At 36.1% G+C, this 15,214-nt stretch overlaps 1 protein-coding gene across 2 annotated transcripts in view; it reads left to right on the forward strand.

Moving 5' to 3' along the window:
- The first annotated feature begins 2,872 nt into the window (after positions 1-2,872).
- Positions 2,873-15,214, forward strand: part of HORMAD1 (HORMA domain containing 1) — a 38,097-nt gene continuing 25,755 nt past the window's right edge. For both annotated transcript variants that reach the window (XR_013173950.1, XM_077156127.1), the window contains exons 1-5: positions 2,873-2,993; positions 3,692-3,821; positions 5,594-5,738; positions 7,108-7,171; positions 7,598-7,634. Coding sequence is in view for 1 of the 2 variants with exons in the window: in XM_077156127.1 (XP_077012242.1) it covers positions 3,789-3,821; positions 5,594-5,738; positions 7,108-7,171; positions 7,598-7,634 (279 nt within the window). In the remaining variant the exon portion in view is untranslated. The remainder of the gene's footprint in view (positions 2,994-3,691; positions 3,822-5,593; positions 5,739-7,107; positions 7,172-7,597; positions 7,635-15,214) is intronic.

Genomic DNA, 15,214 nt, shown 5'->3' on the forward strand with positions numbered 1-15,214 from the left:
TCAAGTACTTGGAAGAAATTTTAATGACTTACAATTAATATACCAGTTCAAATTATTTTTACCATGTCATTAACAGTTTTACCAGGGCCTTATGTTAGTAAATAATTAAACCAAAAAAAATTGCATTTCTTTAAAAATATTCCATTACTGTAGATAATGGTGGTCCCTCAAAAACGTAAACATAAAATTACCATATGACCCAGCAGTTCCTAGGTGTATACCCCAAAGAACTGAAAACTGGTACACAAATTGTACATGCATGTTCACGGCAGCACTATTCACAGTAACAAAAAGATGGAAACAAGCCAATGTCTATCAACAGATGAAAGAATAAACAAATTGTCATGTATCTATACAACGGAATATTATTCTGCCATTAAAAGGAATAAAGTAACGATATGTACTACATATTATCAAAAATATTATGGTAAGTGAAAGATGCCAGATGCAAAAGGTCACATGTTGTATGATTCCATTTATATGAAATAGCCAGAATAGGTAAATCCTGAGAGATTGAACACAGAAACGGACAAAAGAGAAGAGAACCCTGATCTACTATCTGCAATAAACATGTGAGGAAGATCGAACCCACTATTTGCAACAACCCGTCCAGTGGCTAAACCATAATCCCAGTAACAACTAGCAGAAAATAACCAGGACTGGGTTGATAGCTGACAGTTTCCCTAATTTTTACTCCACTTTCAACTTAGGACCAACTTGAGAAAGCCAAACATACTCTCCTAACCAATACCAAGGATGCTCTACTTCTAGTTAGTCCACCTTCAGTCACATACCTGAAGTCTCCCTTTTTTTGTACTATAATGCTTTCCCACTCCTCTTCCTGCCTTTTTGTCCCTGCCAAACTCCACTCTGTGGCAGGGTCTGAGTAAATAATCTTTGTCGGTTCTCATTTGGGTGTTCTCTATTTGGATGTTCTCCATTTATTTCTACAATCTAAAGAGACAGAATGCAGACTGGTGGTTGTTGGGCTGGGAGGAGGAGTTTGCTCTGCTCATAATTTTTCAAGTAAGTTTAAGTGGAACCAAACTGGAGTTCTTCACCTTTGGCAGTCTGATGAAGCCTATGGAAACTTTCTCCAAATGTTTTTAAATACATAAAATAAAATACATAGGATTACTAAGGAAGCAAATTACATTGAAACACAGTTATTAATGTTAAAGTACAGACTTGTGATACGGAAGCAATCCTGCTTCTTTTATAAAATGTCACGGTGTGGTCTATCTGGGTTTATTCTCTTTGAGTAAAAGAGATGTGTTTGTCACACATCTTGGACATAACTCATCTCGATGTGTTTATTCATGTCTTTTGTTAAATTTGGGAAGTTTTCAGCCATTACTCAGCCATCAGTTCAATACTTTGAACATTCTCTTTGCCACTTTCACTCTTCCTTCTCTTTTGTGATTCCCACAATGTATATGTTGGCACACTTGATGTGCCCCTCAGGTTCCTCAGGCTCTCTTCACTTTTCTTCAATCTTTATTCTTTCTGTTCCTCAGAATGGAAGATTTCAATTGTCTTCCAGTTCACTTGAAAGTGAAGGTAGGGTTTCTGTTTGGGGTGAAAGGGAAATTATAGTGTTGGTTGGTTGAGGGAGCTGCAACATGCTTGGGAGGGTGTGCTGGTTTGAAAGGATTTATGTACCCTAGAAAAGCCATATTCTAATCCTAATCAATCTTGTGGGAGCAATGGTTTCTTCCAATCCCTATTCAGCACCATAGTTTGGAACTTGATTAGTCTCTAGGGAGATGTGACTCAATCAATTGTGGGTATTGAACTTGATTAGATGGAGACATGTCTCCGCCCATTCCACATAGGTCTTGATTAGTTTACTCCCATCCTTTAAAAGAAGCAGCATTTTGGAGAGAGCTTCAGAATGCCACAGAACCACAAAGCAGAGAGTCCACCAGCCAGCGACTTTTGGAAATACCAAAAGAAGAAGGAAAACACCTCCTGGGAGCTTCAGGAGGCAGGAAGCCTGGAGAGAAAGCTAGCAGATGCCGCCATGTTCGCCATGTGCTGCACTAGATCATAACTTAACACGGCCTTTAGGAGTGCGGTGTAGAGGGACTCTACCAACACTGAAATTAGTTGTAATTTTTACCTGAGTCTGTTCTCTCATCACTAAAATAGGACTAATACCTGCCCCATTTTCCTCTAAGTTTCTTGTGAGAAGCAAAGTAAGAATGAAATAGTGAAGGTAAATGATAAGTATGAAATATAAGGCAAAATAATTACTAGACCAAACTTTTCACTATTTCTGATCCTGAAACTGGATTCTAGTAGTGACCCCTCTTCTAATTGAATGTTTTGGGGCAAATCCTTCCATATCTGGAATGGCTATTTTCCAAAAGGTAATACAGACATATCAAAGTTTATGAATAATCATGGTAAGTTTACACGGCTTACACAATCCATTTGGATGTACAACAAAGTCAGATAAATAAGAAGGTTGTACTACTAGGCAATGTCCTATGTACCCACCAGCTCTGATTCAACGATTTTGCTTCTGAAGGAGACATTACATTCAAAATCATCTATTGTCCCCATGGACATCATACAGTGGAAATATCTAGGTTGGAGATTTATAAAGCAAATGGTTTCTTGAAGATGCAGGAGAGTATATGGCATAAATGCTGCAAGTGGTAAAACCAATAACAAAATCAGAAGTCTGTAAACAATCAAACTAATTTGATGAGTTAAATGGCGACTGCGCCCACTTTGGCCACCCAAGGGCTTCGCACAAGCAAGCAGACTTCCTTCACCAGCCTCTGGGTTTTCCGGAGCTTCCGGCGCTGGTGCTCCCGGCGTGCCTTGCAGGGCCCTTGGCGGGAAAAGCTCCCAGGCTGGCGAACGAAGGGCCCTGGCGCGCCGGCGCGGGCGGCCGTTGAGGGAGGCGCATGCGCGCTGAGCCGGACACTCATCTCGTGCGGCTCTCTCGGCTGCCTGTCTGCGTGGGCCGCCTCAGATGTTCCGTAATATATTTATATATTTTTATCCTTCTTTAGTTTTTCTTAAAAATCTGTTTTTGATCACCTCTCCTGTTCTTTAAAGTTTTAAAATGTCTAAATGACAAAATATTTGAGAAAAAAGTGTATTTTTCCCAAGAGGTTTTTGAGATTAGGTGATCCTGGCACCTCGTCCAGACTTCATTAGGATAGGTCTAAACATTTATATTAGATTCCTTTATGAAGTTTGACTCTAATGTAAACTCTCCTAGTCGAATTGACTGATTAAGAAAAGTGAAAGTGGAAACAAAAATCGGAATGCCAGGTTATAATTGAAGACTCAGAATCAGTCACAAAAATCTGTAATATTTTCTGTTGCTCTTTTATGGTTTGTACAGGATGACAGTGTGTTCTCTCCAGAACCATGTTAACGTTCAGGGAGGGAAACATACCTGATTTTAGTTGTTTATGATAGTTTGAAAATAATCTACAAATTTAAAAATAGAAATAAAAGATCCCTTTAAAGGATTTGGTTAAGGTAGTTTTCCTTACCTAATGTTTACCTATGAAGAAAAGTAGGGAAATTGCGCCATTTTGAAAAGCTCTTAAAAAGAGTTTTACACAGTGCAAAATGGAAATTAATCCTCTGCTTTATAAGTAGATTCCATAGTAAGTAAAGGCGTCCTCTAATATTCTCATAAAATACTTTCTGACTTTCCATGTAGTAAATTAGAGTGTTGGGAGTAAAAATAAAGCTGGAAGTTGATAAAAGCTTATATTGGGGCCACAAGGTCGAATTAAAGGAAATACTTGAACAAGAAGATGGCCACTGCACAGCTGCAGAGAGCATCCATGGTATGAATTTTCATAACTTAATTTAGCTGATTTTGTTGTTTCTTAAAGTCTCAGCTCCTTTAATTTTATATTTGAAAGTTAGAGTCGACTGAGAGTTTAATGATATCGAGGAAACCCCATGTGTTAAGAAATGAAGCTATTTACTAAATTATTTTGAATTAATGGAAGACTGTATTGGGTGTTTGATATGTTGATTAAATTGCTGTTTCAGATTTAGTTTACATTGGGTATCAGTGTATGCTGCTCTGCTGCTTTATTAAAATTACTGTTCATCACTGTCCTCTCTCTACCCCAGAGGCAAAGGTAAAATTGTCATCTCTGCATGGGCTCTTACTTTACAGTTAGTGACATTAAAAGTAGCCAGTGTCCAAAGAGAGAATCAGTATTAACTGCCCTAGTATTACATGTTTACAGGCACTTAACTTTGAAGGAGTTTCTTTAACAAGATTCGTAAGTACTTTTATGCACATTATCATTAGGCTGCTAATGATAAACATCCTCACATTCTAGAAGGTACTGGGATTTTCTGGGGATTACCAACCACTCTGGAGAGGAGTTTTAAGGGGAGAATACCATGCTTATGCAAAATTGAACTCACTTTAATTCCAGGGAAACTTTCTTTTTTTTTTCCTTTAACTCTCTTTATTGTATAGTATAACATATATACAAAGCAAAGAAATAAAAAAGCAATAGTTTTCAAAGCACTCTTCAAAAAGTGGTTATGGGATAGATCCCAGAGTTTGTCATGGGCTACCAAATGATCCTCTTGTATTTTCCTTCTAGCTGCTCCAAAGTATAGGAGACTGGAGGGCTTAAATACTTTATCATCATAATTGACTTTTTTTTCCTTCTTTTTTTGTGAACAATAACATATATACAAAAAAAGCTATAAATTTCAAAGCACAGCACCACAATTAGTTGTAGAATATATTTCAGACTTTGACATGGGTTACAATTTCACAATTTTAGGTTTTTACTTTTAGCATGTATGGCTTTTTTTGTTTGAGGGTTTCTTTGAACTACAAAATGCATATTCTTCTTAAATAAAAGTATATTATTCCCCTAAATCCTCCAAACGGTATGCTCATAACTATATTCCCATAAGCCAGTTTGTTACACATTTTTCATGAAAATAACCTTAAAAGTTCCTTATAATATTCACGTTCATAAGTTTGAGCCTTTCTTTGGCCTTTTCATTGTGTTTTTCTCCTTTCCATTCCAAAATACCAAACAGCTTTTTTTCCCATGCTGATTTGTTTCCTTGATTCCATTTACATTTGTTTTTAGAACATAATTTACTTATGACTTAACAGAAAAAAGGTAATTATTACTTGTTTTAACTTCATAGTTGCCTACAATTATAGCCAAGAGCTACTTAAATCACATTTCACTGGATTTCATGTTTTACTGGAATGAATAATTGAATTATCAGTTGAAACTGATTTTTTCTTCCACCAGTATTCTCTGTTGAATTAGTGAAAATCCCAAAGACAGAATACTGATAAAGATCTACAACGAGAGGTATTTCTTGTATCCAGATTTAGACCATCCTTTCTGAAGAAATATTTCAACAAAAAAAAGGAAAGTCAGATTGGGAAGAGTGGTGAATAGAGCGGATCTACTCTGTTCTGTTCTTTACCACCTTTGTGTTCAAGTTGCTACTCCCAATTATTCCTTCCACTTTGAGTTGGCAGAATCTAGCAGAACTGAAAAAGGGGAAACTTTACTTTTTAAATAGCTCATAAAATGTTTTAATTTTCTTTGAATTTTAGAGTGCGTTGGTATTTCCCAATAAGATATCAACTGAGCAACAGTCTTTAGTGTTAGTGAAGAGGCTTCTAGCAGTTTCAGTATCCTGCATCACGTATTTGAGAGGAATATTTCCAGAATGTGCTTACGGAACAAGATATCTAGATGGTAATATATTACTTGTTTTAAAACTTTCTTTAGCAATGTTGTTTTAATTTTGCTTTCTCTAAACTACAATTTTTTATTTAGAGATTTTGATTTCTAAGTGTCTTATTTAATAACAGCTTTATTGAGATACGTCACATACTATATGATTCACCTATTTAAAGTGTACATTCAATGTTTTTTTTCTAGTATATTCGCAGAGTTGTGTACAACCACACAATTAATTTTATAATGCTTTCATCACCCTGTACCTGCCAGGCAATACTTCATTTCCTTCCAAACCACCATCCCTAGGCAATCCTTAATCAACTTTCTGTTTTTATAAATTTGCCTATTCTGAACATTTCATATAAATGATATCATACAACGTGTGGTCCTTTGCTTCTTTCACTTAGCATAATGGTTTCAAGGTTCATCCACAATGTAACATATATCTGTACTTCATTCCTTTGTATTGCTGAATAATATTCCATTATATGAATATGCTCCGTTTAATTTATCAGTTCATCACTTGATAAGCATTTGGGTTACTTCCATTGTTGGGATATTATGAATAATGCCACATGTATGTACGTTTTTGTGTGGACATCTAAGTGGTTTTCTAAAAATATGTTCAATATGCCTAAAAGCACCCAAACATAAAAATTTTTCCTCAGTTTTTCAAGTATAATTTCACCTGACAGTATTCTTATAATGATAAAGTAAATAGAAAAAGTCTATTATTTAGAACTTTATTCTGTGAAAGTATGTGTTCTTACACTATTTTAAGAGAGTAAAAATAATACAGCAAGTTTATACTACAGTAATAACTTCCATATGTTGTGTGCATCAACTGTATGCTAGACACTATGTTAAGCACTTTATGCATGGTATCTTAATTCATATTCCATCCCTATGAGGTAGATATTATCATCTCTGTTTTTCAATAAGGAATCTGAGACTGAGAGATCGTCTCAGTCCTTTCCACTATTACATATTGCTTCTTTGCAGGGTTCTTTGTCTCTGAGAGACAGTTAACCTGTTGTTGCCCTTTTACAAGTATTTTTCTGGGATAAGGTTCCAAAGCAAATATCCAAGATTTTTGGCTAACAATTAGATGAAAGCATCATATCTACTTTTGTGTTCTGTAACTTTTAAAAATAGAAATTTTCCTACCCAACAACATATATCCTAATCAATATGATTCCATTTTATAATAAAGATATTTATTTTCATATATCCTTTCTTCCTTTAATTATATTAATAATATTAATTACCTCGCAGGTCATTGCCATTAATAATTCATATCTAAAGAAAATAATCTTCTTTTAAAATTTCTACCTGTTTACTGTCTTTAAGGAGCTCTGTATTTATATCATCATTCTGTGTTTAGATCTTTGTGTTAAAATTCTGAGAGAAGATAAAAACTGTCCAGGATCAACACAGTTAGTGAAATGGTAAGTAAAATAATACTGAAAGATAGGAAATTATTTTTTTCTTAACTCACACTATTTTGTTCCTTGGATACCTTTCAGTGTTAACCTAATTTTAGTGACTCCTTCTTTACTACTGAACACCATATGTATGGGCCTTTGAATTTTTGCATTAAAATTTTCCCATTTTTCATGCCTGTGTGCACATAGCGTTTTTAGGCAGCATTTTCCTTTTATTGCTTCCAGTAAATAGCTGTGCAATATTTAATTTTTACTTCCATCCTCTGTTAACATTTTATATGTTTTTTTAAGCTAGTTAATAAGGGGGCTTTAATAAGAATTTTTATACTATTTCGCAGTGAAATAATGTGGATATTAATGAAGAAAACACTGTTTTCTGGAAATGTATTCAGTTAAAAAAGAATCCTTGTTTTTGTTTTGTTTTTTTAGGATGCTAGGATGTTATGATGCTTTACAGAAAAAATATGTAAGTTTCTCAGTCTCTTTTTGTTTTTTATTTTTAGTAATGCACACTTTTTTTATTATGTCAAATCAGGCAATGGTCTTTCAATAAAAAGGCTGCTTATGGAATACTGTTAAAATTTACTTATAGGATGTTAAAGTCTTAGAACTAAAGTTTTCCCCAGGAAAAGATTAATGGAAACATCAGTAGCTTTTCACAGTTGATATTTGCTGTTTCGAAAAGTAGTATTTACACAGTAATATATTTTTAAAAAAACATACAAAACTTTAGGACACAATGAATTGTTTTTATTTTTGGAATGCATGTAACATTTTAGCATTTAGTGGTCCTGAGAGAAAAGTGGGAAAACACAGCGATTTTTCAGGAACTGAAGTTCTCCAGTTTGAAGGATCTGCCGTGCACACCAAGTTCTTTCCTTAGTCTGGGGATCATGAGAAACAGCAACACCAAAACCAAAGTGTGCACTGAATTCAAAGTTCTTTTTTTGTTCCAATTATCATATTTCATTCAAGATCCAAATGGATTGCAAGATGTCCAAATGAGAGCCCTGTTTGTTTAAAATTTCTTTAATCTTTAAAAGCAAAAGCAATTACAAGAAAAGAAAACAATTCATTCAGAGGGATTGTGTGTGCTTGCAAGTGTTTTCATGTGGCTTTTCTCCACATTTAACCATCAAGGACTTTGAGAGCTAGCAGTCTCAGTAACCCTGGTGACTGTTCCTTTTCATCATAACAAAACCTGAACTAAAAAAAAAAAATGCATCAGCTGATGATGATTGTAGAGGGTGGCAAGATCAAGGACCCAGTATTCATTTCCCAGGTTTTTTGTGTTCCAAGACTAAATGAGGGAGGTCAGAGACTTTTTCCAACCTTATCTGATGGCTTCTGACCAAAGTAAGGAAGTGTAATGGAAAGTGTTGAATGGTGATAGTGCAGAAAGGGACTTCAGGAGGAGGAAGGAAAAAGCAATACCCTTTGGTAAAGGAGGCAGGGGAATTATGGGGAAAGCCCTAAAAGAATTCCTTACCAAAGGCCAATTTCAGAAGGGAGTAGAGGGGATTAAATCTATTCTTTAGGGAAGAGCGGTAGTGGAGAGTGGGGAAGGGACAATGGCTTGGAAAGGGGTAGTCATTTAAGACTTTTATAGAAAAACACCCTCACACACCGAGCAGTAGTCCCACAGGCTGTGGCCTGAAACCTTCACATCTATTCTCATAAGCCATCCCAATCTGAAGGGCTGTTCAGGGAGGGAAAGAAGGGGGAAGGCAAGAGGAGGGGAAGAGGGAATTGACCAGTACCCCAGGCCATGTAATCAGCAGCAAGAGGATTGTGTGATGTGTCTTCTCATAGTTGAGTTAGACGTGCCCCAGTGCTCCATTGCCCCAGTACTTCATCGGTTATGATGGAACCAATATTAGTATACTTTCTTGATCCCAGAAATTCAGCTGCATGGACAGTAGTTAAACTTGACAGTATGATTTGTTATAGCTCAACTTATATATTTCAAATGGACAAGAAACTAGTATCATTTTCAATATCTTCAGATAAAATGCCTTTGAATGGGACCTTTCTTTCCAGTACTTTGAGTTCTGCAAGACGTATCTAGAAAATGCACTATTGTGGGAAATGAAGACTGCTTAAATCAAATGAGGGTAGGAGAAGGGCCTGTGGTTTTTCTTTTTGAATAATTGTTGAAACACTGTCCTTCAGGCAGCCTAGGGAGTTTCATATTTTCTTAAGACATCATTAGGTGCCAAAGCTCTTGGAGGACAACTTTAATGCTATATGAATTCTGCCATTTTGCTAGCACTAATATGGCTCTTGGGTCTACCACTCCATTAGAACTATTAACTCCATATTAATTTTTATTACATCTTACAAAAGGTGGTGCTTCTGAGTATTTTGGTCCACACTCTATTTTAAGACTGTATATTTGTTTTCAGAAATTGTCTGAGCCCATGGTGGCTGCCATCTTGCATAGTGTCACAGGAAGGTCTCTCAATATCTCTTTATCTTTTTTTTAAATTTTTAACAGTTTATATTCTACACATCTAACAGCAATTACCACATAGTAAAACATTCATTTAAACTAACATGGGCATAGGCCAGTCTGAGTTACTGAAAAGTATGAACATTTAAATATTTAAAAAACCAATATTCAGCTCATTTAAAGCTCATGGAATTAATTCCAAACAAATTTTGCTAAGCCAGTTTTGGTTAATTATTAAGATTTGTTTGTATTAATAACTGTGCTGGTTTGAAAGGAAGTATGCCCCCTAAGAAAAGCCATGTTTTAATATATATCCCATTTCATAAAGGTAGAATAATCCATATTCAATACTGTATGTTTGAAACTGTAATGAGATTATCTCCCTGGATGATGTGATTTAGTCAAGAGTGGTTGTTAAACTGGATTAGGGGATGACATGTCTCCACCCATTTGAGTGGGTCTTGATTAGTTTCTGAAGTCCTATAAAAGAGGAGAATGAGAGATTCAGAGAGAGCAGAGAATGCTGCAGCACCACGAAGCGGAGAGTCCATTGGAGATGAAGAAGGAAAATGCCTCCTGGGGAGCTTCATGAAACCAGAAGCCAGGAGAGTAAGCTAGCAGATGATGCCGTGTTCGCCATGTGCCCTTCCAGCCGAGAGAGAAGCCCTGACTGTGTTTGTCATGTGCCTTCTCACTTGAGAGAGAAACCCTGAACTCCATCAGCCTTCTTGAACCAAGGTATCTTTCCCTGGATGCCTTTCATTGGACATTTCTAATTGGGACATTTTCTCAGCCTTAGAACTGTAAACTAGCAACTCATTAAATTCCCCCTTTTTAAAAGCCATTCCATTTCTGGTATATTGCATTCTAGCAGCTAGCAAACTAGAACAATAACATATGTTGTCTTACAAAATATTAATGAATTATAAAACATTTTAAAATGGTTCATTTACTTAATTTCACGTGCCTTCTACAATATTGTTTATATGAATAATTTAATAACTTATTTTTTCATTAGAGTCCAAAAGTAAATTTCCATTTAGTCTAAGTTAAATTGTTACAAATTCTGAATTAGTGAAATTTCAGTGGTTGAGGTTTTACTATGACTATAAACCTTTTCGCCTACTTAGCATACATTTAAATCAGCACATGCAAAGAAATCCATCCCTAGGCAAAATTGTAATGAAGATAAATTTTGTCCAACCTCCTTCATTACAACATTCAGTAAATATTCTAGGTAAGATGTGGGTAAGCTAGCAGTGATCAATGAGACAAGGAGAGTCTCATCTATAGTTGGAAAAGTCAGTAAAATAAATAATCAGATTATTACCAATTGTTAAGTGCAATTAAAAATTTTAGAATTACTATGTGGTAAATGGAGAGGTGGGACTAACCTTAGGTGATGTGGTCATGGGGAGCTTCTCTTAGAAGGTGACATTTAAGCTGCAACCTGATTGAGAAGATAGCCAGGCATTGATTTTGAGTGAGAGGATTCCTAGCAGAAAGAACAGCAAATGCGTATAGTTGGAGACGAGTTTGTAGAAGAACACTATGGATGGTGTTTCAGTTTGCTAAAGCTACTGAAATGCAGTATACCAGAAATAGGTTGGCTTTTACAAGGGGGATTTATTAAGTTAAAAGTTTACAGTTCTAAAGCCATGAAAATGTCCAAATTAAGGCATCAACAAGAGTATAGCTGCAGAGGAGCCAAGATGGCATGGGATTTAGTTCATCCTCCAGAACAGCTACTAAATAACCAGGAACAGTACAGAAAACAGCTCCTGGGGCCACATCAGTGACCAGACACACAGTGTACCACAGTCTGGACCAGCTGGACTGGCTGCAATCACCCCCAGAACTCAGGGAGAGTCTGCTGAAGTTAAAGGTACCGCATTATCTTATGCTGGTGGGACCTGCAGGCAGACAAGTGCCACATAGTGGGCAAGATAAGAAAAACAGAGTCCAGAGACGTCACAGGAAAGTCTTTCAACCTGCTGGGTCTTACACTCAGGAAAAATTGATGCAGGTGACTCTTTCCTCCTGATAGGAGGCCTGAGTTTGGTCTGGGAAAATCCAGCTGGGATCTATAATACCTAAGTAGACCCTCCTAAGGGTGGGGGGGAAAGGCACCATACAGGCAGGGCAAGAAACAAGAAAACAAAAACTGAAAAATTCTCCTCTGTTAAACAAAATCTAAGCTAGTGGTCCAGAAAAACCTGAACTGAATGTCAGAGAACAGACAGACAACAGATTCATCCAGCAAGAAGACTCTAGGTAAAAGAAGTGAAAACAATCTCCAGAATAAACTAAGGTAATTAAATGCCTAGACGCCAGCAAAAAATAAGAAATCACACTAGAAAAATTGAAGATATGGCCCAGTGAAAGGAGCAAACCAGCAATTGAAATGAGATAGAGGAGGTGAAACAATTCAGAAAGTATGAACAGACATGGAAAACCTCATCAAAAACCAAATCAGTGAATTGAGGGAGGATATAAAGAAGGCAAGGAATGAACAAAAAAAAGAAATAGAAAGTCTGAAAAAACAAATCACAGAACTTATGGGAATGAAAGGCACAGTAGAAGAGATGGAAAAACAGTGGAAACCTACAATGGTAAATTTTGAGAGGCAGAAGATAGGATTAATGAACTGGAGGATGGAACATCTGAAATCCAACAAGCAAAAGAAAATATAGGGAAAAGAATGGAAAAATATGAGCAGGGACTCAGGTAATTGAATGACAGTATGAAGCGCATGAATATACATGTTGTGGGTGTCCCAGAAGGAGAAGAGAAGGGAAAAGGAGGAGAAAAACTAATGGAGGAAATTATCACTGAAAATTTCCCATTCTTTTCTTATGAAAAGAAAACACTTATGGAAGACTTAAAATTACAGATCCAAGAAGTGCGGCATACCCCAAAGAAAGTAGATCCAAATAGATGTACTCAAAGACACTTACTAATCAGAATGTCAAGGGTCAAAGAGAAAGAGAGAATCTTGAAAGCAGCAAGAGAAAAGCAATCCACCACATACAAGGGAAGCCCAAGAAGATACTATGTGTAGATTTCTCAGCAGAAACCATGGAGACGAGAAGACAGTGGGAAAATATATTTAAATTACTAAAAGAGAAAAACTGCCAACCAAGAATTCTATATCCAGCAAAAATTGTCCTTCAGAAATGAGGGAGAAATTAAAACATTTTCAGACAAAAAATCACAGAGAGAATTTGTGACCAAGAGACCGACTCTGCAAGAAATACTAAAGGGAGCACCAGAGGCAGATATGAAAAGACAGGAGAGGGAGGTGTGGAGAAGAGTGTAGAAAGGAAGACTATGAGTAAAGGTAAAAAGAAGGAAAATGAGATGTGACATATAAAGTCCAAAAGGGAAAATGGTAGAAGAAAGTACTACCCGTACAGTAATAACACTAAATGTTAATGGTTTAAACTCCCCAATCACAAGACAGACTGACAGAACGGATTAAAAAAGAGGACCCATCTATATGCTGTCTACAGGAAACACATCTTAGACCCACGGATAAACATAGGTTGAAAGTGAAAGGTTGGGGAAAGATATTTCATGCAAATAACAATCAGAAAAGAGCGGGAGTAGGTATACTAATATCCAATAAGTTAAACTTCGAATGTGAAACAGTTAAAAGAGACAAAGAAGGACACTATGTATTAATAAAAGGAACAATTCAACAGGAAGACATAACAATCATAAATATTTACGCACCAAGCCAAAATGCTCCAAAATACATGAGACAAACACTGAAAAGAGAAATAGGCACATCTACCATAATAGTTGGAGACTTCAATTCCACACTTTCATCAGTGGACAGAACATCTAGACAGAGGATCAATAAAGAAACAGAGAATTTTTATAATACAAAAAATGAGCTAGACTTAACAGACATTTATAGAACATTACACCCCACAATAGCAGGATACACCTTTTTCTCAAGTGCTCATGGATCATTCTCAAGGATAGACCATATGCTGGGTCACAAAGCAAGTCTCAATAAATTTGAAAGGATTGAAATCATGCAAAACACTTTCTCAGATCATAAAGGAATGAAGTTGGAAATCAATAATAGGCAGAATGCCAGAAAGTTCACAAATATGTGGAGGCACAACAACACAGTCTTAAACAACCAGTGGGTCAAGGATGAAATTACAAGAGAAATCAGTAAATATCTCGAGGCAAATGAAAATGAAAACACAACTTATCAAAACTTATGGGACTCAACAAAGACAGTGCTAAGAGGGAAATTTATTGCCGTAAATGCCTATGTCAAAAAACAAAAAAGGGCAAAAATCGAGGAATTAACTGTCCACTTGAATGAAGTAGAGAAAAAACAGCAAACTAACCCTAAAGCAAGCAAAAGAAAAGAAATAATGAAGATTAGAGCAGAAATAAATGAAATTGAGAATATGAAAACAATTGGAAAAACCTGCAAAACCAGAAGCTGGTTCTATGAGAAAATCTGTAAGATTGATGGGCCCTTAGCAAGATTGACAAAAAGAAGAAGAGAGAGGTTGCAAATAAATAAGATCAGAAATGAAAGAGGAGACATAACCACTGATGCCACAGAAATAAAGGAAGTAATGACAGGATACTGTGAACAACTTTATGCTAATAAACGCGACGATGTAGATGAAATGGACAACTTTCTAGAAAGGCATGAACAACCAACTTTGTCTTGAGAAGAAGTAGAAGACCTCAACAAACCATTCACAAGTAATGAAATTGAATCAGTCATTAAGAAGCTCCCCCAAAAGAGAAGTCCAGGACCAGATGGCTTCACATGTGAATTCTACCAAACATTCCAGAAAAAATTATTACCAATCCTGATCATACTCTTCAAAAAAATTGAAGAGAAGGGAAAGCTACCTAATTCATTGTATGAAGCCAACATCACCCTCATACCAAAGCCAGACAAAGATACTACAAAAAAAGAAAACTACTGACCAATCTCTCTAATGAATATAGATGCAAAAATCCTCAACAAAATTCTAGCAAATCGAATCCAGCAACACATTAAAAGAATTATACATCATGACCAAGTAGGATTCATCCCAGGTATGCAAGGGTGGTTCAACATAAGAAAATCAATTAATGTAATACACCGTATCAACAAATCACAGCAGAAAAAAACACATGATCATCTCAATTGATACAGATAAGGCATTTGACAAAATTCAACATCCTTTCCTGTTGAAAACACTTCAAAGGATAGGAATAGAAGGGAACTTCCTCAAAATGATAAAGGTATATATGAAACACCCACAACTAACATCATCCTCAGTGGGGAAAAACTGAAAACTTTCCCCCTAATTTCAGGAACTAGACAAGCATGTCCACTATCACCACTGTTATTCAACATTGTGTTGGAAGTTCTAGCCAGAGCAATTAGACAAGAAAAAGAAATACAAGGCATCAAAATTGGAAAGGAAGAAGTAAAACTCTCACTGTTTGCAGATGATTTGATACTGTATGTCAAAAACCCAAAAAAATCCACAGCAAAACTACTAGAGCAAAGAAATGAGTACAACAAAGTGGCAGCTTACCAGATCAACACTCAAAAATCTGTA

This window comes from Tamandua tetradactyla, chromosome 4 (genome assembly GCF_023851605.1).
Source record: "Tamandua tetradactyla isolate mTamTet1 chromosome 4, mTamTet1.pri, whole genome shotgun sequence".
NCBI classification, from domain to species: domain Eukaryota; kingdom Metazoa; phylum Chordata; class Mammalia; order Pilosa; family Myrmecophagidae; genus Tamandua; species Tamandua tetradactyla.